Source organism: Parathielavia appendiculata (genome assembly GCF_033297405.1).
Source record: "Parathielavia appendiculata strain CBS 731.68 unplaced genomic scaffold N657scaffold_9, whole genome shotgun sequence".
NCBI lineage: Eukaryota > Fungi > Ascomycota > Sordariomycetes > Sordariales > Chaetomiaceae > Parathielavia > Parathielavia appendiculata.
Window position 1 is genome coordinate 910,532 of NW_026944228.1, and position 20,477 is coordinate 931,008.

The window sequence follows — 20,477 nt, forward strand, 5'->3', positions numbered from 1 at the left end:
CTCCTCCTGGTATGTGCACGTTCCTGTCGCTGCTGCGCTAAGATATTACCTCCATCGTCAGCGTCAGATAGCGGAAATTACGAGCCCGTCTCACTGTCAAGTTACTTCCGGGTACTCATTTCACCCGTTCTTCCATGTCACTTCACCCGCTAGCAGTCCTCACTCAACTTGCTTGTGCTTCCGTTGAATCGACGCCCGGGCAGGCTGTTGGGTGTGGCACCTCCATGCTTGATATCGAGCACCCATCCAATAGCAGTTCGAGACAATGCAGCGGTGCGCAGGACGCGGTGCTGGGTGGACGATGGGGTGCCCCCTGACAGACACCGCATGCTACTGCACGGTAGCAGACAACCGGGTATGCCACGCCGGAAGCGACTGCAATCGGGAGAGAAAGCACCGTGGCTACGATCCTCCCTCATAGAGAGGGCCCCTTCAGAATCCTTTATTGCATCCGTTCTCGACCACTCACACCTTGAACAATGACACAAACCCTTTTTGCCGAGAAAATCAAATGATCCCATCTAGAACGTCCTACAGCCAAACCCATCCACAGCCCTGAACGACACAACCACACAAGCCACGCAACCACGCAACCACGCCTCCCTTCCCGTCACAGCGCATCACTTTACCTCATCAATCCTCTCCCTTTCCTCCAATCCTCCCCAAGCCGATTACAGGCCTTATTCAACTCTCGAAGTTCGTCGCGCCCTCGACCCGCCCGACGACATTATACCGCTTCGAAAAGAAGGTCACCCAGTCATTGAGCGTCGACTTTTCCTTGTCCGGCAGGTCCTGCCACTCGGGGCTCACGTCCTCAGGCTTGGTGGATGTCTTGGCCAGGGCGCGGGAGGCGTCCTTGCCGGCGAAGACTGCATTGTGGGATTAGAAGCTGAAGATTGTGGCGTGTTGGGCTTCGGGGGGGAAACAATATCTGGACTGAAGATAGCGGGGGTTTAAGCGTACGTACCGTGATATGCGCCGCCTGGCTGGTAGGCTTTGTTGCCTGTTACGTCGTATACGATGCCCTATAAGAGAGGATGTTAGTTTCGATTGCACAGACTCGTGGGGTGTGGCCGTGTATCTGTGTATGTGTTCGAGTAGGGAGAAGGCGGGGAGGGCGTACCTTGATAGCAACATAACATTTCCCATTGTCCTTGCCTGATCAAGAGCAAAGTGTCAGAGGAATTCTGGCCAAAGGAGAGATACTCTGGCCATGGGGGCCGTCTCCAGGCTCGCTCGCGAGTCGCAACTGAAGGGTGTGTACCACACAATGGAAGCTATCCGTACCGTTTGCTTGGGCTAGAGCCTCGAGTGAGATAGGGTCGTCCTTGGGAGGGTCCAGCTGGACAGGAACCTTGGGCTCGAACTTGCCAGCCATGATGTATCAAATAGTTGTTCAACACGGCACTGAAAAGGAGGGGCACGCTAAGGGCGAATCTTTGGGATTGACCGTCAGCGTGATTGTGAGCTAGGTGACTGATGCTTCAAACTGTTTGAATTGAACTCACATCACATTCAGATCCTTCTCTGAATTCAGGTAACTAGCCCGACGAGCGCGACTATCAGAACCTCGTGACCGCTCTCGACTACGCTGTGAGTTGTGAGAGCAGTGTGGAGTTGGGCCCAATCGCTCTGGACCTCGGGAATGGAGGGGCCGACGCCGATAGCGACAGGGTAAGGTAGGTTGAGCAATGACGTGCAGCGCCAGTTGATTCGCCCGAGGCAGAAAAGGAGACCGCCAAGACAAGCCAAACGTGAAAGCTCGAGCTTCCGAAGGGACTTTTTCTAAACGCCCTTCGAACTTCCAAGAGCTGGGATCACGTCCTCTCGGTTCACCCTCAGCACAGAACCTCGATAGGCGGTCCCAATTGGTCTCGAAGTAAACCTTTTGTCACCATGCCGCTATCAAGGGCTATCGGCCCACGGCCTGCCGGCACACTGCGGCTTTCCCAACGATACACATCGCCCCTCGTCCGGCGATTACAACCCGCTCGAAGCCGACAGCAAACACCATCAACGATCATCGCATTCCCCATCAACTACCAAAGCCGCCTGAAATCTACATCACCGTTCAACCAAGACTCCGAAAACTCGTCTAAGCAGCCAGGACAAACACCCAAGCCATCACCCTCTCTCAGAGGCATGCTGTGGCAGGCCATCAAGACTGACTCGAGCCGCGCTTGGCACGTCATCCGGAACACCAGTTTCAGGGAGGTGATGCGGCGAAGCCCGCTCGAGGCAATGGGAGCTATGGTAGCGTAGGCAACCACCCGATCTCCAAGGCCCCAACCCATATCAGGACGCTGACGCGCGATCTACAGAATCGTCGGCGCCGTAGCCGTGCTCGCCTACTGCGTCTTCGCATACTACACCTATTTCTACAGCCGGCAGTTCACGCGGTACCCGGAGCCCATAGCGCGGGCGCTGCGCAAGGCGCTCTATTTCAGCAACCACGACCCGGACCCGCAGCGGGCGCTCAAGTACTACAAGCAGGCATTAGAGCTGTGCGACCAGCTGGGGCTGGACCACTTCTCGGACGACGTCATGGGCATCAAGATTCAGGTGGCCACGTGGCTCGAGAAGATTGAGAGCTACCAGAACGCCATCAGCGTACTCGAGAACCTGCTGGGCGACTGCAAACGCTGGGTCGACGCCATGGAGAAAAGCGCGGCCGAGGGGACCCTGCCCAAGCCCGAGGCCCCTGCGCCACCCAAGGAGGGAGAGTCCGATGCGGCGGTCCCGGGGCAGCCGCGCGAGACCTTCTGGGCGAAGCGCACGAGGCTGCTGGCCAAGGCGGTCAGTATCAGCGTCAAGCTGGCCAACCTCTACTCGGACGAGCATGTTCTGGAGCGCGAGTCGGCCCACGAGCGGCTTGTCTGGGCGGTTGAGACGACACTGAGGGAGACGCAGAGGCGCGCCAAAGAGGGTCTCAAGGAGGGGGAAGGGCCCTGGATGAGCCCCGAGGAGATTGGCGGTAGCCTGGAGGGTGAGTGGCTTTGATATCCCGCGCATTTCTCCTCTGTGCCGCCAATGACTGACGTACCCTGCAGCACTCGCACATAGCTACCAGGACAAGAGCCAGTACCATCTTGCACTGCCGCTGTTCTTCCAGGCCCTCAGACTATGCCAGGACCCTTGCCATATTGCCCAGCTGAGTATGTCCGCGCAGATCTTGACCATTCGTGTCCCAGGCTAACGCCGCCAGTGAACAACATCGCGACCAGCTTCGCCGAGCACCCGCTCATACCACCCGGCGACGCGCCGGTGCACTCCATGATGGAGGAGTCCAAGTCGTGGTCCTCGCCAGCCGAGCAGCGCGCGTCGTATCTCGCCGCCGCCCAGCGCTGGGCGCAGAATGCCATCAGCCACGCCTCGGAGCCGCAGGGCGACAAGCGGACGCCCGAGTGCGATCAGGCTTGCGCCGTGTCGCTCTCCAACCTGGGCTCGGTGCTGGCGATGCTGGGCAGGACGGCCGAGGCGCGCGAAAAGTTTGAGAAGTCGATTGCGTTGAGCAAGAAGTTTGGCCTTGAGGAATACGCTGCCGAGGCAAATGCCCGGCTCCAGAGCCTGCCGAAGACATGACGTCGTCTCGGTCGATTTCGTATTCTGTCGTTGTCGTCGTTATCGTCGTCGCCGATACCCGCGCACTGTTTTCGGTGCCGGCAATCGCGCTGTCTCCGGTGACGAACAGAGCGACCTACTGTGCTTCGTGCCTTGGAACCAAACGCCAAACTTCGCTGCGCCGACATGTGTCTTACTGTACCTCGCGGAGTCGCCGAACGGCGCGTGGGTTGGCGCACAATTTACCCTTCCCAGTCTCACTCATTCATAACCTTACCCCCTGTTACGAGGGTACCAGAACGCGATTGGCTTCTGCGCACCATCTCGGGACCAAAAAAGGGTAAACAAAGAGGGCATGCGAAAGCGAGAGTAGTACCCGACAAATGCTGGGTCGAGGCACAGCCCCAAATCCCGGCAGTCCGTTTAAGTCCTACTTCTCGTACAGGTGTAGAAGGGGGGGGGGGGGGGAGGGACAATGACGACATACTGACATCAGATCCCGAGCCAACTCCCTCTTCGGTGTCTTTTTTCTTCATCTTGAAGGTATTCGCGGCTTTCGCGAACCAAGACCGAGACCCCCGACGGCCGTATTCAACTCCCGGCTGCCGCGGTGCCAAGGCCGCCGACAAGCGCCACGACCAAACGAGACGAAATCGGGCTGACCTTCCGTAACACTGTGCTATGGACTAGCTCCGGAGGGGTGCAGTGCCTGCCAGCCGGCCGGCCAGTCTGTTCAGCAGCGGTGGGGGAAGTGGGACATGGGGCTTGGGGTTTGGGGGTTTGCGGTTGGGTCCGGGCGTGAGGCACTGGCAGGGGAGGAGCTTGCAAAGACTGATGAAAAAGATGCAAAGAGGTTACACAGTCCCTTAACTTGAACGTTATGCAGGTGTGTGGGAAGCACTGGGAAGAGGAAAATTGTTAGCCACACCGCTTGCTTTCTCATTCGTGCGCCGAATCCTTGTCGGCGCACGTGCTGCTGGGGGTCTGAGACCTGGGGTGTTCTGTTGGTTGGGGTTGGCAGATGCGAGGTTCTCTTCCCGTCAGTTCAGGGTCCTGAGCCCCCATCAGGTACTGTACACTACTGCACACTAGAGTAGAGTACATTACCAGGACGACCCAACCGAGCCGTTCTGTTAGACTCCGCGGAACCGAATCGAGAAAGCGGAGAGAACAGCCGCCAATCATCTTCAGTCTCTGTCCTGTACGGATAGTCACTGAACATTGGATTGTCACTGTAGTAGGCATTCGTACTTGGCGACATGCGTTTTTTCCAGGATCTCCATGATCAGAGCAGGATGATGAAGTTTGAAGCGGTACCAGTAACACTTCGAGAACAAACGTCTCCACTACAGATGCAGGACGCCGCACCACACACCACACATGTCGAGGGAAATGCTGGTGCCTGGCTGCCAGTGCGGGAGGAGGTTGCAGAGGATGGAGGGCTGGTGTGTTTCTCCTTTTCGTTTTTTTCTTGGACTTTTCTCTCCTCTTCTGGTTTTACTTTCTTTCCCCTGTTTATTTTTTTGGTATTTTTTTCCACCTTTTCCCGCTCCATTTTCCTCTTTTTCTTTTGACCTTCTCGCTTCTCCCGAGGTTGCCCAAGATGGGATGCAAGATCGAGGTGTATGCATACGCGTTCTTGGTTTCGGGGAGTCGCTGAGGAGGGTGATGGGAAAGGGTTCGGTTGGGTAGCAAATGCAATCTCAATAAACCTGATTTGTGTACTTTGTAGAGATAAGGTTACCTTAGATCAGGTATTTTGCCCGCCTATTTGAGGGGGTGGCGCTAGACGATTTGCCCGTTTGATGGTCTGGTTCCATGATGTGCTGTTGTTCCCGCCATGTCGTAAGGGGAAATCAATCTTGGCACAGTAAGGTCTCAATGTTGGTTAGTTTGTTTGATGGAGCTTCTTCCTCCTAGGTCAACTCTACTTCGCCAAGCGGTACGGATACCTAGTAGCCCTACAAGGTGCCGTTCTGAACAAGGCCACTCGGTCGTAAGTCGGTCGATTCCTTATATAACCATCGGACATAAGCCGGGCTCAGAACACAGTCCTGTACCATTGCCGGGCCAGTTCCCGGTCAGCTTTGCGGTCTGCGGTGTCGCTTAACCGGCTGTACCGTATTATATGTTTCATACTGTAAGAAATGTCGTGCCAACGTCATCTGGTTCGGCTCGGGTTTGCTCGACTCGAGCGCATTGTTTATCTCTTCGCTATCAGTTATTCACCCTAAAATCACCTCCCTCGGCTACACATCGCCACTCCCAACAGCAGAAAAGGGAACGTTTGAACTTCGATTTGGGAGCCTTTGGTCGGGCCCTCAGCAAACGTGGACGATCAGGATGGTGTCTGATTGGCTGCGAGCATCCAAATGTCGGGCTTGGCGGGGACGTTTAAGCTTAAATCGAGCCCGAGTTGTTGCCTTGGCGGAGGTATGGATGGATCCCAATCGGACACATCAAAGCAGGGTTTGCCAAGATGTCGAGGGCTTGCCGTTGACTTGGCATGGCATTCCGTTAAGGTTCTTGCGTCGAAGTCTTGGGCTCGGTTGCTATGTGCCGAGTACCAGCGACGGCTTCTTTATTTTTGAAAGGCAGAGTCCGTCTACATCTGCTGTGACACGGGGCAAGAAGCGAGGTAGGTGGAAAGACATCAGTGAGACCAAGAAACGTAGGTCAGCTCCCGCCTACATCTTGGATCATCACCAGAGCTTCTCCCTTTCACATTGGCATCACCCGACCTTAGTTGCTCAGCTGAGTGACGCAGATATTCGGCGTACTGCTCAGCCGCCATGTCGGTCTCGAAAGCGGAGAGGACGGCCTAGACCTCAATCTCATCCATCCGCATGCCTGTACCGCAGCATGGATCTGCACCTGACGCGCCCGGATAACGGCTCTGCAGCTTAGCTTTGTGATGTACCCCACTACGTCTTGACCTGTTTTGCTACTAGTTGGGGGTTAGGATCCCATAGAGATCAAATACCCCCTGGATCAACGAAGCTGAAGAGGAGGCCCCGCACTTAGGCCGGTCGATCGTGCTGTGGGGACGGGAACACCTCCGTAGGGGGTTGAATGCCGGCTTCGGGTCTACTTCACGCAAAGGACAAGACAGCTGCCGAAAACGCGGACGTGTCTCACTGTATATTGTTATAGGCGAGCTCGCTTGAGGTCCGGCGATGCCCAGAGGTGCCAGGCACCAGCTTTTCTGCTTCGCTGTATGGTGCGCTAGCGGCGCCGAGCCAGTCAGTTGTCAGCACTTAAAATCACTACCAGTATTCCTATTGACATTTGATTTGGAATAGCAACGAAGCCCCCGTACCTGAGATGGGAAAAGTTCCCTGCATCGATCCGGAGGAAGTCTTGTGCTACCTTACCGCCGACAACTTCCCGAAGTTCAAACCGCTGCGCATAATTCCCGGTCAGCAACGCGGACCGGAGGGTAGGGACTCCTGATGGGCCTCGCTGCCGGAGCAGTCAGACCACGCTAATTGAGACCAGCCTTCCCTAGATTAGGTAGTGTCGCTGATCTCCAGCTAGCTCGCTCAGCTGGGAGCAGATACACCGAATGCTGCGCTCTGCTCAGTGGACTGACTGCATGGCACGGACAACCAACGATCGGGTGAAGGGGGACAGTGGAACAAGCCTGACTCGAGCTCGCGAGCGAATGAGCTGTCGTTTTATTGAGATGCCTTGAGATGGCGTCCTTTTTGAATGCGGGGGGTTCACCCAGACTCCACACTTGAGCTCACGCTTTTTGACCCACCCTCTAGGACACGGGGCGTGAGCATCCATGACCCACCTGCACAACGAGAACTTCATACCTTCAAGGATGCCGTGCATTCTCTCTTGACTCAAGGGACCAAACCTCATTCACTTAACTGGTCCATCCAAACAATTTGCCCATTTCAATGCATCATAAATCATGATAATTCAGCGTTTCTTTATTTGTTGGCGCTAAGGATCTCAAGTCGCTGTTTCCCGAAACCATTTCGCCCTCATCATGTGTTTCTCTTGTCGAAAAAACGGCAGCTCGCGGTCCGCGAGAGTCCTCCTTGTTGATATGGCCTGCCTCTCCTCTCTGGGGGTGAATTAAACTGAGCATAAAGGAAACATTCACGCGCGCCAGCAACGAGCGAAACCGCGAAAGGCGACTGGGCGGCTCGTATAACCAGTAGCCGATAGAGTGCCCCGTCTCCAAATCGCTACGTCCACGCCCTTCCTTCGCAACCATACAGGAGTTACGGTATCTTGCAATGTCGAACACCGACCGATTCATTCACACACAATTCTCAAGCTACCTGGAATCACAGCGGTAATTCGTAAGCTGGAACGCCCGGTAGGGCTTCGGCTGCGCCGTCGTGTGGCCAGCCACTTCTCCGGGGCGTATTTTGTAGTACCCTGGCTATATCCGACCACCCTTTTTCTGTTTACGAATCACGGTGAGCATGGCGGAACTCTTCCCTGACGCCAATGCCTCGAAGGACTATGGAAGGGTGCGCACGCTTTCCGTCGAGACAGGGTAACTATCGCGCTCTTGGATGGAAGCCGGGGCCGGCGCGGCCGTTCGCTCCTGGCTGTTGCCGCGGTTCCGAGAATACACCGCACCAGGGTCAAGCCGTCCCGATCACGAGCATCGCGTCTCTCACTCGGCAAGCGGCGGATGTCGGCGCAGAAGTGCGGTAGAGGGACGTATCGTCCACGTTGGACCTTGCTGCCATGTCCAAGCAGTTTGTGATACGTACCATACCACACCCCTCCCTTCCGAGACCACACGCCCGGCCGCTGCAGCGCCAAGCGCCAAGGCGATACCCGCGTGCTTAGGTGTGGTCCCTTGTATTTTACCCTCCTGAACACATGCAGTAGCTACACCCGACCGGAGTGCCATTCTCTCACTCCATCAGGGTGGAGCCTCGCCTCACCATCTAGCCTTCTCCATGACGGGAACGATAGCGGCTGGGAGGAAGCTCGATCGACACTCTATAAGAACAGATTCCCTAGTCCCTCGCCAGGGCAAAATTGTCCCCCTTCACCTTCTCGCTTCGTCAAGATCCAAGCTCAACCAAGCCGTCGACATATCTCATAACGCCCTCGTCTTTACACACAGCACCCTCGTTCCACAAGGCTACTAGCACGTACACATCACCCTTCGGCTACGGCATCATGGACAGCCTTGCAGAGTTTGTCGACTTTCAGTCGCCGCCAGACTCAATGTACTATCTGTACGGGGACGTTGAGCAATATTTCTCAGAATCACAGAGCCCAGACAACTCAACAGTGAGTTTTCCGCGCCTGACAAGCTGAAGACCTGTGGACTCTGACGGCCGCATCTAGTACGACACAACATCAGCTGGAGATAGCAGCATCTCGAGCAGGTATCCGAGTCCGGTGCACGAGGATGGAGAATCCGCAGATTCCACCGAACCACCAAAGACGGCGCCCAAGCGGAAACGCGAGAACCGCTACAAGAACGCCCCTCCAGCCGTCTTGTCGGTACGTGATGTCTTTCCAAGCCCGTCCTGCTGAGATAAGACATAAAAGAGTTAACCACCCATCACAGCGCCGGAGAGCTCAGAACCGCGCTTCACAGAGAGCGTACCGAGAGCGCAAGGACCAGAGGATAAAGGACCTCGAGCAGATGCTCAACGACGCCAAGCAGCGAAACGAGGTGCTCACGCAAGCGTACGCGACGCTCCACGCCGAATACGTCGCCCTCAAGTCCTCGCAGGTCGCCGACCCGGAGACAGCAACAACAAGCTACCCGCAACACTACGACATGACGTACGCCGGTCACCTGGCCAACAACGGGTTAGGCACCGGCAGCATCGACGGCCTCGACATGGATCTGTTTGTCTACTCGGACGCGGTGAACGCAGCGGCGTACCCTCTCTGAGCAGCGGCAGCGGTGCGGCATACAACATAAACGACATTTTGCCGTGGGCCGCATCTCGACGATCTTTCTCACTGTGAAGGATTCCAACAACGGGAGGTTTTATACACCGCTAAATCTCTTGCCGCGCGAGCGCGTGGAGGGTGGCGGTGACAGCGCTGAGCAAAGATCCCGGAACGCCGCTGCGTGTTGCCTGATGGCCGCCTCGTTGCGGGACTCGTCCTCCAAGCCGGCTCCGCCGCCTACGGGATTTCGCGCAAGACGCCGACCAGAGCCGTTGGCTTGGAGCACATAAAGCGGCATCGGGCAGCTTGCTCACACGCGCTGACCATAAAGACGGTCGAAGTGGGGGCCAGGGCTACTTGATCCCTCAATCACACAACAAAAGGACAGGAATGAGCGAGCATTCAAATGACGCAGGAAATGACACAGCACCTTGTGCAAAACGAGGCGCGGTCCCCCTTTTGGGAGCCGCGGACGGATGGGGATTACTTGGATATGGGGGATGGGCGGATTCATCTGGCTCAAGCCACAGGCGTTCATTGGGCGTTTCCTCACATGGATGGACGGAGAGTTTGCTTTTACTGTCTTGTTTGTTTACTTCTTCTGGCTGGGCTCATGACGGGGAAATATAAGGGGACCCGACGGATATTGGGATATGGTTCGCGATATAATGATGGGTCATGACAGCGTTATGGTACTGTACAAAGTACTTAAACATATAGGATTGGGACGGTGTTTTGCTCAGGCTCAGTGTTGCCGAGATACTATTGAGTGTCACGGCCAGCGGAAACCAGGGTTTGGTCACTGATATAGGAAGTCCACTTTCCCTCATGTCACCAACTAGCAGTGTGCTGACCGGAAGTGGTAGGTTGGCATCCGTGACCTGTGTCACCCCGCTAAGCTCTTGACAACTCGCCGTGCTGAGTCCAAGTCGAAGTAGTAGGAAGTTGTACCCTGCTGGCTCCCACATACTTACTAGATCAGACCCTCATTAGAGCAGAACGGAGTCAGCCCCGAGGGGTTTTCATAGCTGATCAACCTACTGAGGGGTTCGAGTGTGTGGTTGGTCAGTGAGCTCTTTGTACTTCTCATCTCTAGAGAACGAATCACTTGTAGCAATGGCTTTCTTAATGGTCCTGCCTTGCCACTGAGTGATGGAGAAACTAGTATAGAGGATGCCTAGAAGAGGACAAGGGTTAGAGTCCGGGGTAGTACAGCCGGTTGTAGTAAGAATCGGCTTTGAACTAGGTCCATGAAAGTCCGGCCTACAGATTCGTAGTACTACTATGATAGGAAATCATGTTCTCCACCCGATTATACCCAGTGTCCGAGAAATGATCACTTATTCTGATTCTATGAACTCGGGCCGCATCTTGTGCAAGTACTGAGTGTAAGGTAGGCATGAAGGCGCCCCTATTATGTTGAATGAACGCTTTCAAACTTCAGATGTCCTCTCCATCGTCACATGGCAAGTCTCTTGAAAACCGCTCTGTTGTGCCAGATTGGCCCCGACTGAGCACCAAGCCTTCTCACTTTTATCTCAATTCCAACGTTCGAGAAGTTCCGTACCTGCCGTCATTCGCCTTATATGTATTAGGTCAACGTTTCCTTTCCTCAACGCCCCTTCCATCTGGTCAATGGCCTAGTTGAAAGGGGCGTGGGGACCAAAAGTCCCCTTGGGACAGGTGACCTCACCCAATTCAGGAGGTCAGCAGTTTGACTCGCCGCCCCAACGTCGATTTTCGAACGCCAACCCCCTGCGCCCGAGCCCATGCCTCGAAGGATAATCCGTGACCCCAGAATTTTCGTAGCCACCTAACCTCCTGTAAGAGCTGGATGGTGAGCTTTTTGGATGTTGTTTGGCAACAACACACCTCCATGGTACGCAGCCAAGATATTACCACTCCACTAACGTATTTTCCAGTCGTTTGACTAGCGATTTGTGATTTATCGAACGAGCCGCGACATTCCGTGACGTTTCACTACACCACCTGCCTATCGCTTTTCGTCAGACCCTCTGGGCACGAACTTCTGTACGATTCATTCCGAGACATAACTCATCAACGAGCCTTTACATAAGACGGAACTCGGAGACCACTTTGCTGTGACCTGAACAGGACCATCGGGTGACAATAAGACATTAAGAGCTCTATCTAGTATTAAACTTGGTTATTCTTCTTCGGACGTGACCAAGGAACATGCACACACTCCGGTTGAGATCGCATTTTGAGAACGAGCTAAGGTTCCCAACCGATATTTTGACCTGTCAAGAACACGCCCTTATATACAACCAAGAGCAATAAGACCGCGGGGAATTAGTGGCCCACGAACGATTCAACTGCTCGATACGATGGACTCCAGGTAGGGCAGATTCCAAACCTTTCCAAAAGCCTCGGGTCGGCGGATGAGCGGTTGTCAAGGACATCCAACACCTACAGCTCAACCTTTCGGAACATGATCAACGACCGACGCTACGAAATGGTCCCAATCCCTTTTTTCAGTTATCGTCTCGCCTGAGAGACCAGGCTGACTGGGCCGATCGCCCATTAAAGTTGATGTTCAGTCTCTGGCCTGAAGCCGTCAATCGGCCATCTCTAAGCCCCCCTCGAACGTCAACACTACTATTGTGTATATCCATCAAACTTACACAACACAATAAAACCATCTCTCTAGACAGAGCCACCACCCCCCCAACCACTAACCACCAACAGCGCCGCAAGTTTTCATTTCATTCAAAAACCAGCCGAATCTTCGACTTCCCAGGGCGTCAACCTCGACGAGGGGACCGGCCAAAACACCCCTACCGGGACGGTGGTGGTGCCGATGTATCCGGCAGCAGCAGCAGACCTCCGCTGGCAGACAACCCTCCTCGTCATGTGGACGACCACCTCGGGGACGCCGCCGACGCGCTTGCCATGCCGCAACCTCGGGCGGACCGCTGGGCGGACAGGGGTAGTAGCAACAACGGCAGAGGACAGCATCGCAATCCCCCCCCTTTTTTCTTTTCTTTTTGTTTTAGTAGATCGGTTGGCTCGGTAATTCTGGAAAGGGTGGACTGCTGGGTTCTTTTTCTTGGGAGCGGAATGCCCCGAAATGGGTAGGTAGGTAAGTAGTAGGTACTTGTACCCGAATAGATAGGTAAGGCACCTTGGTAGTAATTGGGGCAGGTAAAATGGTCCCGGATGCAGCACCAGGGACAACAAACGGGACCGGCGCTTCCCCATCGTTAAGAAGGAAATGCCGAAGGGTTACGGGATGGGTGCCGTCGGTGCATTTTCGACTTGCAAGTTTCCCAGGCTGCGTAGTGTCCAGCCAAGGAGGCGCGGCGACGCGGTGAATGGGTGGTGGTTGCTGAATCAGCCGTCTTACTCTTCTGCTCTTCTGTCCACTTGGGAGGGAGGGGCGCCTCTATGCTCTGATGCTGTCAGAAAAGCCACTTGAAGGGGTTAACTAGCCCCTTTCCCTGCAGCTGTGTGGATCAGGTCAGTCCTTTGAGAAAGTGGTTTAGATATATGTCTCGGCACAGCTGACGTGAGGGGGACATTGGATGTTGCAGGATATTGGCGTCGTCATTGGGGGTATGCGCGTCAGCAAGACGACGTCGGTAATTCGGTGAGCGTGGGAATCCCAAAATGCTGGAAGTTCCTGATGTCTTCGGCGCCGTCTGAAGTCGTCCGGGTCCCGAACCCGGGGGTAGTCATCTTAGGCTCTCCAACCCGGAGACACCAACGCCGGACGACGGTCGGAAGTGAGGAACGGAATACGGTGATGAGTCGGCAGTAGCATGGCTTTCCGCGATGAAAGAAAGATTGCAGCCCACAGGCTCCGAGGACCAAAAGAGGTAAGCTGGATAAACGGCCAACACCAGGAACGCCATGCTGGGACAAGACCCATAATAGGTTGCGGGTTATACACGCCCAATTTATCCTAATATCCATACAAGTCCCACCGTCCGACTTTAATATATAAGCAGAATCCATTTGAACGGAGCAATAATGGACGTGGTTCGCGCTCAGTCTGGAGCCAGCATTCCAGGTAGTGGTGCAGAATCTGGGGCAAGAGTGCTCACTCGCGAGCGCAGAAACCATTACTTTCCCTCTATATACCGAGGATGAGATCCAGGTTCCATTCCGGAATGCTGACTTCTAACTACCACCCGCTCTCCTTTGTTGTGTCACAATTGACCTGTTGTTGGTAGGCCAGTCTGAGCACAAGACTTCAATCAATAGCTTGAGTGTTGCGAGCCGGTGCAGCCCTTTTCCGTTTGCGACTCCGAAACAGGCCGTCGCTTTATACCGGCTTCAACAAAAGAAGGACAGAAAGACTTCCCCGGAAAGACGACTCCGTCCCACTCTACCTCGGCAGAGCCCATGCGCCGTCGCCCGGTTCGCGGCGAATAGCACGAACGCGACAACCATGAAGCCGGCCGCCCTGTTGGCGGCCCTCGTCTTCGCTGCTGGCCGATGCAGCGGCGAGTTCACCAACTCGTTCGACGGCATCACGACGGGGTCGGGCGTCTCACTGACCTGGAAAGCGGTGCCGCCGGAGCAGTATCCGCTGTACATCACGGCCATGGTGATTGAGAAGAAGAGTGCAGATGCATCCGGGGCGGATGGGTACCGAGTCAATATCACGAGTAGGTGGGCAAGACGACCAGGGGCCGAAAAGAGAGCACTTGCTGACGATGAGACCAGCCGGCGCCACTGGGACTTCGTACATGTGGACGGGTGCGCCGTATCCACTCCGTTGGGTCCCTGGCGGACTGTATCAAGTCGAGATGAGGTCGATGAGTTGGGCCGGCCTCGGAGCACCACCGTTGCTCGCCCGGTCGCCAACTTTTACCATATCCGAGCCTGGGGGCGGCGCAAGGCCCATTGGATCAAGTTCTCCGGTAAGACGCCCCGACTTTGCCTTCTTTGTGCACGTATCTCGTCCTAACGTCACACATCAGCAAGCGTCGCCGGCGGGCCCCCAGAGGGGGGATGCCCCAGCCATAAGCAAGCCCGTGGCCATCGGACTCGGAGTCGCCATCGGAGTGCCTTCGATAGCGGGGGCCGTGGTCGTGGGCTGGTGCTTCCGGAAACGTCAGCGGCAAGCTGCCATGGAGAAGAGGCGGTTGAAGAGGAGCAAATTCGTTATCCACTGAAGGCAATGCGAAGTAATCTTCAACTCGAGCTTGGGGAGCGAGGCCATTTTCCTGCGCGAGGACTTCCATGTTTTTCCGAGCAGGAGGGAAAATTTGTCAGAAGGGTGTCTGTGCCGTGCTGTGCCCGCGGGAGTGAAATTGGATGCTCTATTGCCTATTAAACGGTGGCATTGTTGGATTGTTGTGCATGATGCAGCGAGGGTGATAAATCTGAGCCAATCAAAACGGTGGAGACCAGTGAAGACCGAGAAAAAGGGGAAACGAGTGGTTGTGTTGGTTCGTGGAAGGAGCTATCAATTTCCATTGTGATGAGGACAAAGGCATACATGCATACACTGTGCATGGAGCATGGGCAAAATACACAACAGGAAGAAAATAGTTCAAGAAGTTCTGGAGGAGACAACCTCCCGTCCTCTCCTCGGCCGATGGTTATTACACTTCCCCCGGGAATGGTAAATCGGCGGGCCAGACCGCGGATGGCGTATTCTTAGCTCTTCCACCACGTTTCTCCGATTTCTTGGCCGCTTGTCTGGGCAATGATCAGACCTCTGCGGAGTAAGTCCCGCTACAATTCCAACCAAAACTCAACCGATCTCGAAGATCGAGGATTAAGGTTTCGATGGAAGCTGGTGGTGCCAAACCAATTGGTATTTCCCTTTCCAGATATTCTGCAACAGAGCAATCTGAGCACAAGGACTTTGCAGCAAGCAAATCCAGGAACCGGACAGCATGGACCAATTGAGGCTCTTGGCCACTTGATAAGACTCCACCATCGGAGTGTGGCGCTGCTGTTCTGGACTCATCAGCCGATCCACATGCCGCTTCAGGCTCGCTTTACCGCCGGTTCGCTCGGAATGGATCCGTGTTTGCACACCTCAGTCGATGACTTGCCAGCTACGCGCTCGTTGAGAGCTGCATCAGCGGCAGACAAATCATCCGCCAGAGGAGAGCGACAGCAATGGACATTCACATATCCGTCTGATTTTCCTGATGATTCGAGACGATGCCTGAAGGAGCACTGGAGTGGGATACTGGACATCGACCGAGGGTTTCGATGGAGTTATGAACATCGCCTTACACAGTATTAGGCTGTAGGTGGCCCTGGGCATGGAGGTCTGGTCACTGGCACAACACACACGTTCCATGCCGACGAATCCGCTCATTTTTGCAGCTTTGCAACCAATGAGGAACCATTGGCCCCCATTCCTCAGTCTTGAAGCGCGTCAGTTCACCCCCCATTTCACGACAAGGATGGATACGAATAGCTGCCAAGCGACGGAGGTACCCTGAACGTGGGTCTGACTATTGGCTCCCACCCAGGAATACGCTCCCTTTTCGTCGACGGCTAAGCTGCCAACGCAACGGCTGCCAACGAACTCTGCCATGGAATTGCCACAACCTCCTTCTGTGGGCCTGCCAGCTCCCCGATCAAAAAGGGGCCCCATGCCACCACCGCCATGACTGGCTCTCGTCTCTTGAACCTGATGCTTCTCTAGCCCAGTCGTCCAAGCTGTCTCTCCAGCAAGATCAGAGCATTCTTCTTGCTCATCCTCTGACGTATCGTACGTCGAGCCGCTCATTCTAACTTAAGAAAGCCTTCAGCTTCCTTGTCACTCTTTCATTATTGTAAAAACATATCCATACCCATCCAGTCGCTCATGGCCCCTTCCATCATCAGGCTGGGCGCTGCTGCCCTGGCCTACGCCTCGAGCGCGGCCGCCCTCGAAGCCTACCAGCTCAAGGAATCTTACACGCCGTCCAACTTCTTTGAGAAGTTCAAGTTCTTCAGCGAGTCCGACCCCAACAGGGGATTCGTCAAGTACCGCAACCAGCAGGACGCCGCCCAGCTCAACCTCACTAAGATCGGGGACAACGATGTGACCATCTCGGTTGACTCGACCAACACTGACCAGGATGGCCGGAGCAGTGTCAGACTTGAGAGTGTCAACACGTACAGCAAGGGCCTGTTCATTGCCGACTTTGCTCACTTCCCCAAGCAGGCGTGCGGTGCCTGGCCCGCCTTCTGGATGGTTGGCCCCACGTGGCCGAGAGATGGCGAAGTGGACATCTATGAGGGCTGGAACTTGAATCCGAAGAACAAGGTGGTGCTTCACACCGACGACCCAAACCATGTTGGCTCTTGCGTCATCCAGCCGGGCGACTTCACCAGCACCATGGTCTGGGCCAACTGCTGGAACAACGCTCCCGGACAGCCGGGCAACACGGGCTGTGCCGTTGACGAGACGAACGGCCTCCACGGGAATCCGAATGGCGGTGTCTACGCCACCGAGTGGCAGGAAGACCGCATCAGGGTTTGGAGTTGGCCCCAAGACCAGGTGCCCGCGAATGTCAGGAGCGCAAACCCCGACCCCTCCAAATGGGGCAAGCCCAGTTTCGCTGCCGGAGGAAATACATGCGATGTCAAGAGGGCCTTCAACAACATGCGCATGGTTCTCAACATCAACTTCTGCGGTGATGCGGCCGGCGGAACGTGGGGCGAGACGTGCAAGAGCACGACCAAGACGGACGAGTGCTACACTTACGTGCAGTGGCACCCCGAAGCCTTCAAGGAGACGTACTGGAAGATCCGTGGCATCAACGTGTACCAGCTCGAGACGGTGACCGTGACCTCGACATCGACCAGCAGCACTTTGACCTCGACGAGCACTTCGAGCACCTCGACTTCGACGTCGAGCAGCGTTTCCAGCACTAAGACATCAACCAGCACTTTCAGCACCGAGATCTCGACCACCACTTCTAGCTCCTCCACCTCGACTAGCGCTTCTAGCACCGAAACCTCGAGCAGCTCTGCCGCCTCGACGGGCTCCTCTAGCACCGAGACCTTGGCCCAGAGCTCGACGACCGCCTCGGAGACTGTGACCCCGTCTTCCTCTACTGAGACTGCCACCGAGACTGAGACAGAGAGCGACTGCCCGGACGATATCTCCACCAGCGCCACTGCCACGCAGACCACCAGTTCCTTCCCGGATGTCACGTCCACGTCGACCAATTCCTTCCCCGACGTGACGGCCACCACCACCTCAGCGACAAGCTACACGACCTCGACCATCTTCACGACCTCCACCTTCACCATCACCTCGTGCGCGCCGGCCGTGACCAACTGCCCGGCCCGCACCGTCACGTCCGTCATCGCCATCGGCACGACCGTCTGCCCGGTAACTGAAGCCAGCACCAGCGCCAAGCCAACCACCACCAACCTCCCCTCGGGCTGGACAGTATCCACTATCTACACGACCAAATTCTACACCATCACCTCGTGCCCGCCCTCCGTCACGACGGGCTGCCCGGGCCGCGAGACAATGACCGTCATCCCCATCGGCACCACTGTTTGCCCCGTCGACTCAAAGGACGCCACCACCACCCTGCGCACGTCCGTCTCTGAGACCACCACTATCGTCGTGCCCCGTCCGAGTAGCAGCAGCGACGAAGGTGATAAGACGTCGTCATCGACGGTGAAGCCGTCCTTTGGTGGTAACTCGTCTGCCGTTCCCAGCCCGTCGTCGATCGGCTACGGTACTGAGGGCGTCAAGCCCAGCTTTGTTGTTCCGCCCGTCGAGGTGGTGACTACCAGTGCCAGTACTAGCGCGCCCGCGGCCAGCAAGACGACGGGGGCTGTTAAGGTCAGTGGGGCGGGAAAGAACAGGGAGGTCGTTGGTGGGGGGTTGGCGATGGTGTTTGGTGCGGTTGTTGCGTTGGTGATGTAAGTTGTTTGAAGGGAGATAGGAAGTGTGAGAAATGTTGTTTTGTTTTCTGCTGGGGTTTGTCTTTTAATATCCGTTTGGTTCGGTCAGAGTGATATAGAAGACAGGAACTTTTCTTGTGTATCTGTTTATTAGAAAGCGATTTGGATATCACTCATATCATAACTGTATGCTTTTTGATGATCATGTTTCTGTCCTCAGGGCCGCCTTATTGGCTTTAACCCTGCTGTAGCTGCCCTGGAAGATGCGTGACATCGAGATGCCATGGAAGAGAGGAACATGAACCCTGTTCTGTATCCGAGCATATGATGTGCCCGACCAGCTCAGGGGTTCAGGGGTTGTTAACACTTTGTGATGGCATCGATTTCAGGGTTAGGGAAAGCTTACCTTATCATCATCCTACATCCTGTGAAAATTTGCGATTCCCCGGATTAGTCGGATGTTGGATAGATCCCAATTCATATTCATATAGTACAGAATCTCTTGGAGATGCTTTTTGATGGTGTGTCGTTGCAACAAGCTTGGCCTACCTCGTGGAGCACAGCAGAGGCAAGGGCAGGCCTCTCGGCTAAGAGCATGACATCAGCCGCTTTCCGCAAACACCGACGGAGACGACACCTTACCTTCTGAGAAAGTGCAGCACTAGCTCCGGAGCACTCTAGCGACCGCACTTTTAGTGCCCAGTAATCGACGGCTGTCTCCCGGCCGGTGACAGCCCGGTCATCTACAGCCGTTGGAATTGCGATCTGAACCGAAACCATGTTCAGGTTCTTCCGTCCGCGACCCTTCTTCTCGCAGGGGTCGTCCGTACTCCGACGGCAACGACCACCATCACCACGAACACCCTTACTAACCGAGAGCCGTTCCCTCGTCACCTCGCCAAGCATATTTCTCAACCGACCGTCACCAAGAAGCCGCCCACCGCAACGATGCGCCGCCCAACCCGCTCTCTTCCGCCGCTCCCCCTTCCCACCACCACCATCATTACAATGCTACCAACACCACCAACGCCGCGCCTACAACTACAACGGCGGGCCGCCGCCCTACGACCCGACCGCGCGCGAGCAGCGCCTCCGCGCCGCAAACCCCCTCGTGCACTGGCGCGGCTGGCGTGCCCTCAACACGCCGTCCACCTACACCATCATCGCCGTCTCGGCCTCGGCCGCGCTGATTTTCTACTTTGCCAACCTCGAGACGGTGCCCGTGTCGGGCCGCACGCGCTTCAACGTCTACTCGGCCGACAGCGTGCGGCGCGCTGGCGAGGTCGAGTACAAACGGCTGGTGTGGGACCTGGAGCGGAACGGGGTGCGGATTCTCGGGGAGTGGGACCCCCGCACGGTCAGGGTGAGGAGGGTTATGGAGCGGTTGATCCCCTTTAGTGGGCTGGCGGAGGAGCAGGAGGGGGAGAAGTGGGAGGTGTATGTGGTGGATGACCCGCGGACGGCCAACGCGTTTGTGTTGCCCGGAGGCAGGGTGTTTGTGTTTAGTGGGATTTTGGGGCTGGCGGGGAACGATAGTGGGCTGGCGACTGTGCTGGGGCATGAGATTGCGCATAATCTGGCCGGGCACCACGGGGAGAGGTTGAGTCAGGATATCGGGGCGTCGATTGCGCTGTGGAGTTTGGTGATCCTGGGGGGTGCCTTTGGGTTGGGCCCGTTTCTGATGCATTTCTTTGGGTCAAGGTTCGTGGATGTTGCGTTTGGCTTGCCGATGAGCCGGATGCAGGAGAGGGAGGCTGATTATATTGGGCTGATGATGATGGCCGAGGCTTGCTATGATCCGCGGGAGGCGCCCAAGTTCTGGGCGAGGATGCAGATGGCCACTAAGGGGGAGGAGGTGCCCGAGTGGATGAGCACGCACCCGACTGTGAGTTACGCTGAATTTCTTTTTGAGGTGAAGCAAAACATGGCTGACATTTGACAGAACATCAACAGGATTGAGAAGATTCAGGAATGGCTGCCCCAAGCCATGGAGAAGCGGGCGCAGAGCGACTGCAGGTCGACGACGGCCTTCGCAGATCTCTTTCGACAGGCTTTACGGACTGGCCAGGTCATCATAATCTGAACTGGCTGGTGGTATTGATTTGAGTATGACGTTGTGGTTGGGTAAAGGAGCATTGGCGAGGGGTTTGAGATAAGACACTGGTGAGTCCAATACC

General features: G+C 55.7%; 9 protein-coding genes across 9 annotated transcripts; 7 read left to right on the top strand and 2 right to left on the bottom strand.

The window, feature by feature from the left end:
* Positions 1-684: 684 nt before the first annotated feature.
* On the bottom strand, positions 685-1,378 carry N657DRAFT_575695 (cytochrome b5; the record flags this gene model as incomplete). The annotated part of the gene is made up of 4 exons (XM_062789120.1): positions 685-869; positions 968-1,025; positions 1,124-1,158; positions 1,288-1,378. 4 exons carry the CDS (start codon positions 1,376-1,378, stop codon positions 685-687), a joined length of 369 nt encoding a protein of 122 aa, XP_062646210.1.
* A 416-nt stretch (positions 1,379-1,794) lies between these two features.
* On the top strand, positions 1,795-4,019 carry N657DRAFT_647145 (uncharacterized protein). The gene is made up of 3 exons (XM_062793261.1): positions 1,795-2,258; positions 2,322-2,986; positions 3,152-4,019. The coding sequence occupies exons 1-3, from the start codon at positions 1,897-1,899 to the stop codon at positions 3,580-3,582; spliced, it is 1,458 nt and encodes a 485-aa protein (XP_062646211.1). The 5' UTR covers positions 1,795-1,896; the 3' UTR covers positions 3,583-4,019.
* A 1,822-nt stretch (positions 4,020-5,841) lies between these two features.
* Positions 5,842-6,798, top strand: N657DRAFT_504967 (uncharacterized protein). Its single transcript, XM_062787695.1, has one exon. It carries the CDS (start codon positions 5,905-5,907, stop codon positions 6,466-6,468), a length of 564 nt encoding a protein of 187 aa, XP_062646212.1. The 5' UTR covers positions 5,842-5,904; the 3' UTR covers positions 6,469-6,798.
* A 1,923-nt stretch (positions 6,799-8,721) lies between these two features.
* Positions 8,722-9,451, top strand: N657DRAFT_575874 (uncharacterized protein; the record flags this gene model as incomplete). The annotated part of the gene is made up of 3 exons (XM_062789134.1): positions 8,722-8,835; positions 8,893-9,051; positions 9,119-9,451. The coding sequence occupies 3 exons, from the start codon at positions 8,722-8,724 to the stop codon at positions 9,449-9,451; spliced, it is 606 nt and encodes a 201-aa protein (XP_062646213.1).
* A 3,344-nt stretch (positions 9,452-12,795) lies between these two features.
* On the bottom strand, positions 12,796-13,794 carry N657DRAFT_505113 (uncharacterized protein). Its single transcript, XM_062787698.1, has one exon. The coding sequence runs from the start codon at positions 13,537-13,539 to the stop codon at positions 13,039-13,041; it is 501 nt and encodes a 166-aa protein (XP_062646214.1). The 5' UTR covers positions 13,540-13,794; the 3' UTR covers positions 12,796-13,038.
* Positions 13,462-14,989, top strand: N657DRAFT_647149 (uncharacterized protein). The gene is made up of 3 exons (XM_062793262.1): positions 13,462-14,087; positions 14,146-14,342; positions 14,403-14,989. The coding sequence occupies exons 1-3, from the start codon at positions 13,868-13,870 to the stop codon at positions 14,595-14,597; spliced, it is 612 nt and encodes a 203-aa protein (XP_062646215.1). The 5' UTR covers positions 13,462-13,867; the 3' UTR covers positions 14,598-14,989.
* A 47-nt stretch (positions 14,990-15,036) lies between these two features.
* Positions 15,037-15,895, top strand: N657DRAFT_505018 (uncharacterized protein). The gene has a single exon (XM_062787696.1). It carries the CDS (start codon positions 15,134-15,136, stop codon positions 15,683-15,685), a length of 552 nt encoding a protein of 183 aa, XP_062646216.1. The 5' UTR covers positions 15,037-15,133; the 3' UTR covers positions 15,686-15,895.
* A 24-nt stretch (positions 15,896-15,919) lies between these two features.
* On the top strand, positions 15,920-18,772 carry N657DRAFT_647151 (glycoside hydrolase family 16 protein). Its single transcript, XM_062793263.1, has one exon. The coding sequence runs from the start codon at positions 16,256-16,258 to the stop codon at positions 18,320-18,322; it is 2,067 nt and encodes a 688-aa protein (XP_062646217.1). The 5' UTR covers positions 15,920-16,255; the 3' UTR covers positions 18,323-18,772.
* Positions 18,773-19,078: 306 nt separating this feature from the next.
* On the top strand, positions 19,079-20,383 carry N657DRAFT_575691 (uncharacterized protein; the record flags this gene model as incomplete). Its single annotated transcript, XM_062789119.1, has 2 exons — positions 19,079-20,185; positions 20,243-20,383. The coding sequence occupies 2 exons, from the start codon at positions 19,079-19,081 to the stop codon at positions 20,381-20,383; spliced, it is 1,248 nt and encodes a 415-aa protein (XP_062646218.1).
* Positions 20,384-20,477: the final 94 nt, after the last annotated feature.

Excerpts from the sequence above, each read along its gene's own strand:
- N657DRAFT_647145 (XM_062793261.1), top strand. The coding sequence starts at position 1,897 with ATGCCGCTATCAAGGGCTATCGGCCCACGGCCTGCCGGCACACTGCGG. Across the intron at positions 2,259-2,321 it reads GCAATGGGAGCTATGGTAGC|AATCGTCGGCGCCGTAGCCG; the intron begins GTAGGCAACCAC and ends CGCGATCTACAG. Across the intron at positions 2,987-3,151 it reads GATTGGCGGTAGCCTGGAGG|CTGAGTATGTCCGCGCAGAT; the intron begins GTGAGTGGCTTT and ends CATATTGCCCAG.
- N657DRAFT_504967 (XM_062787695.1), top strand. The coding sequence starts at position 5,905 with ATGGTGTCTGATTGGCTGCGAGCATCCAAATGTCGGGCTTGGCGGGGA.
- N657DRAFT_505113 (XM_062787698.1), bottom strand. The coding sequence starts at position 13,539 with ATGGTTTCTGCGCTCGCGAGTGAGCACTCTTGCCCCAGATTCTGCACC.
- N657DRAFT_647149 (XM_062793262.1), top strand. The coding sequence starts at position 13,868 with ATGAAGCCGGCCGCCCTGTTGGCGGCCCTCGTCTTCGCTGCTGGCCGA. Across the intron at positions 14,088-14,145 it reads GTACCGAGTCAATATCACGA|CCGGCGCCACTGGGACTTCG; the intron begins GTAGGTGGGCAA and ends CGATGAGACCAG. Across the intron at positions 14,343-14,402 it reads CCATTGGATCAAGTTCTCCG|CAAGCGTCGCCGGCGGGCCC; the intron begins GTAAGACGCCCC and ends GTCACACATCAG.
- N657DRAFT_505018 (XM_062787696.1), top strand. The coding sequence starts at position 15,134 with ATGATCAGACCTCTGCGGAGTAAGTCCCGCTACAATTCCAACCAAAAC.
- N657DRAFT_647151 (XM_062793263.1), top strand. The coding sequence starts at position 16,256 with ATGGCCCCTTCCATCATCAGGCTGGGCGCTGCTGCCCTGGCCTACGCC.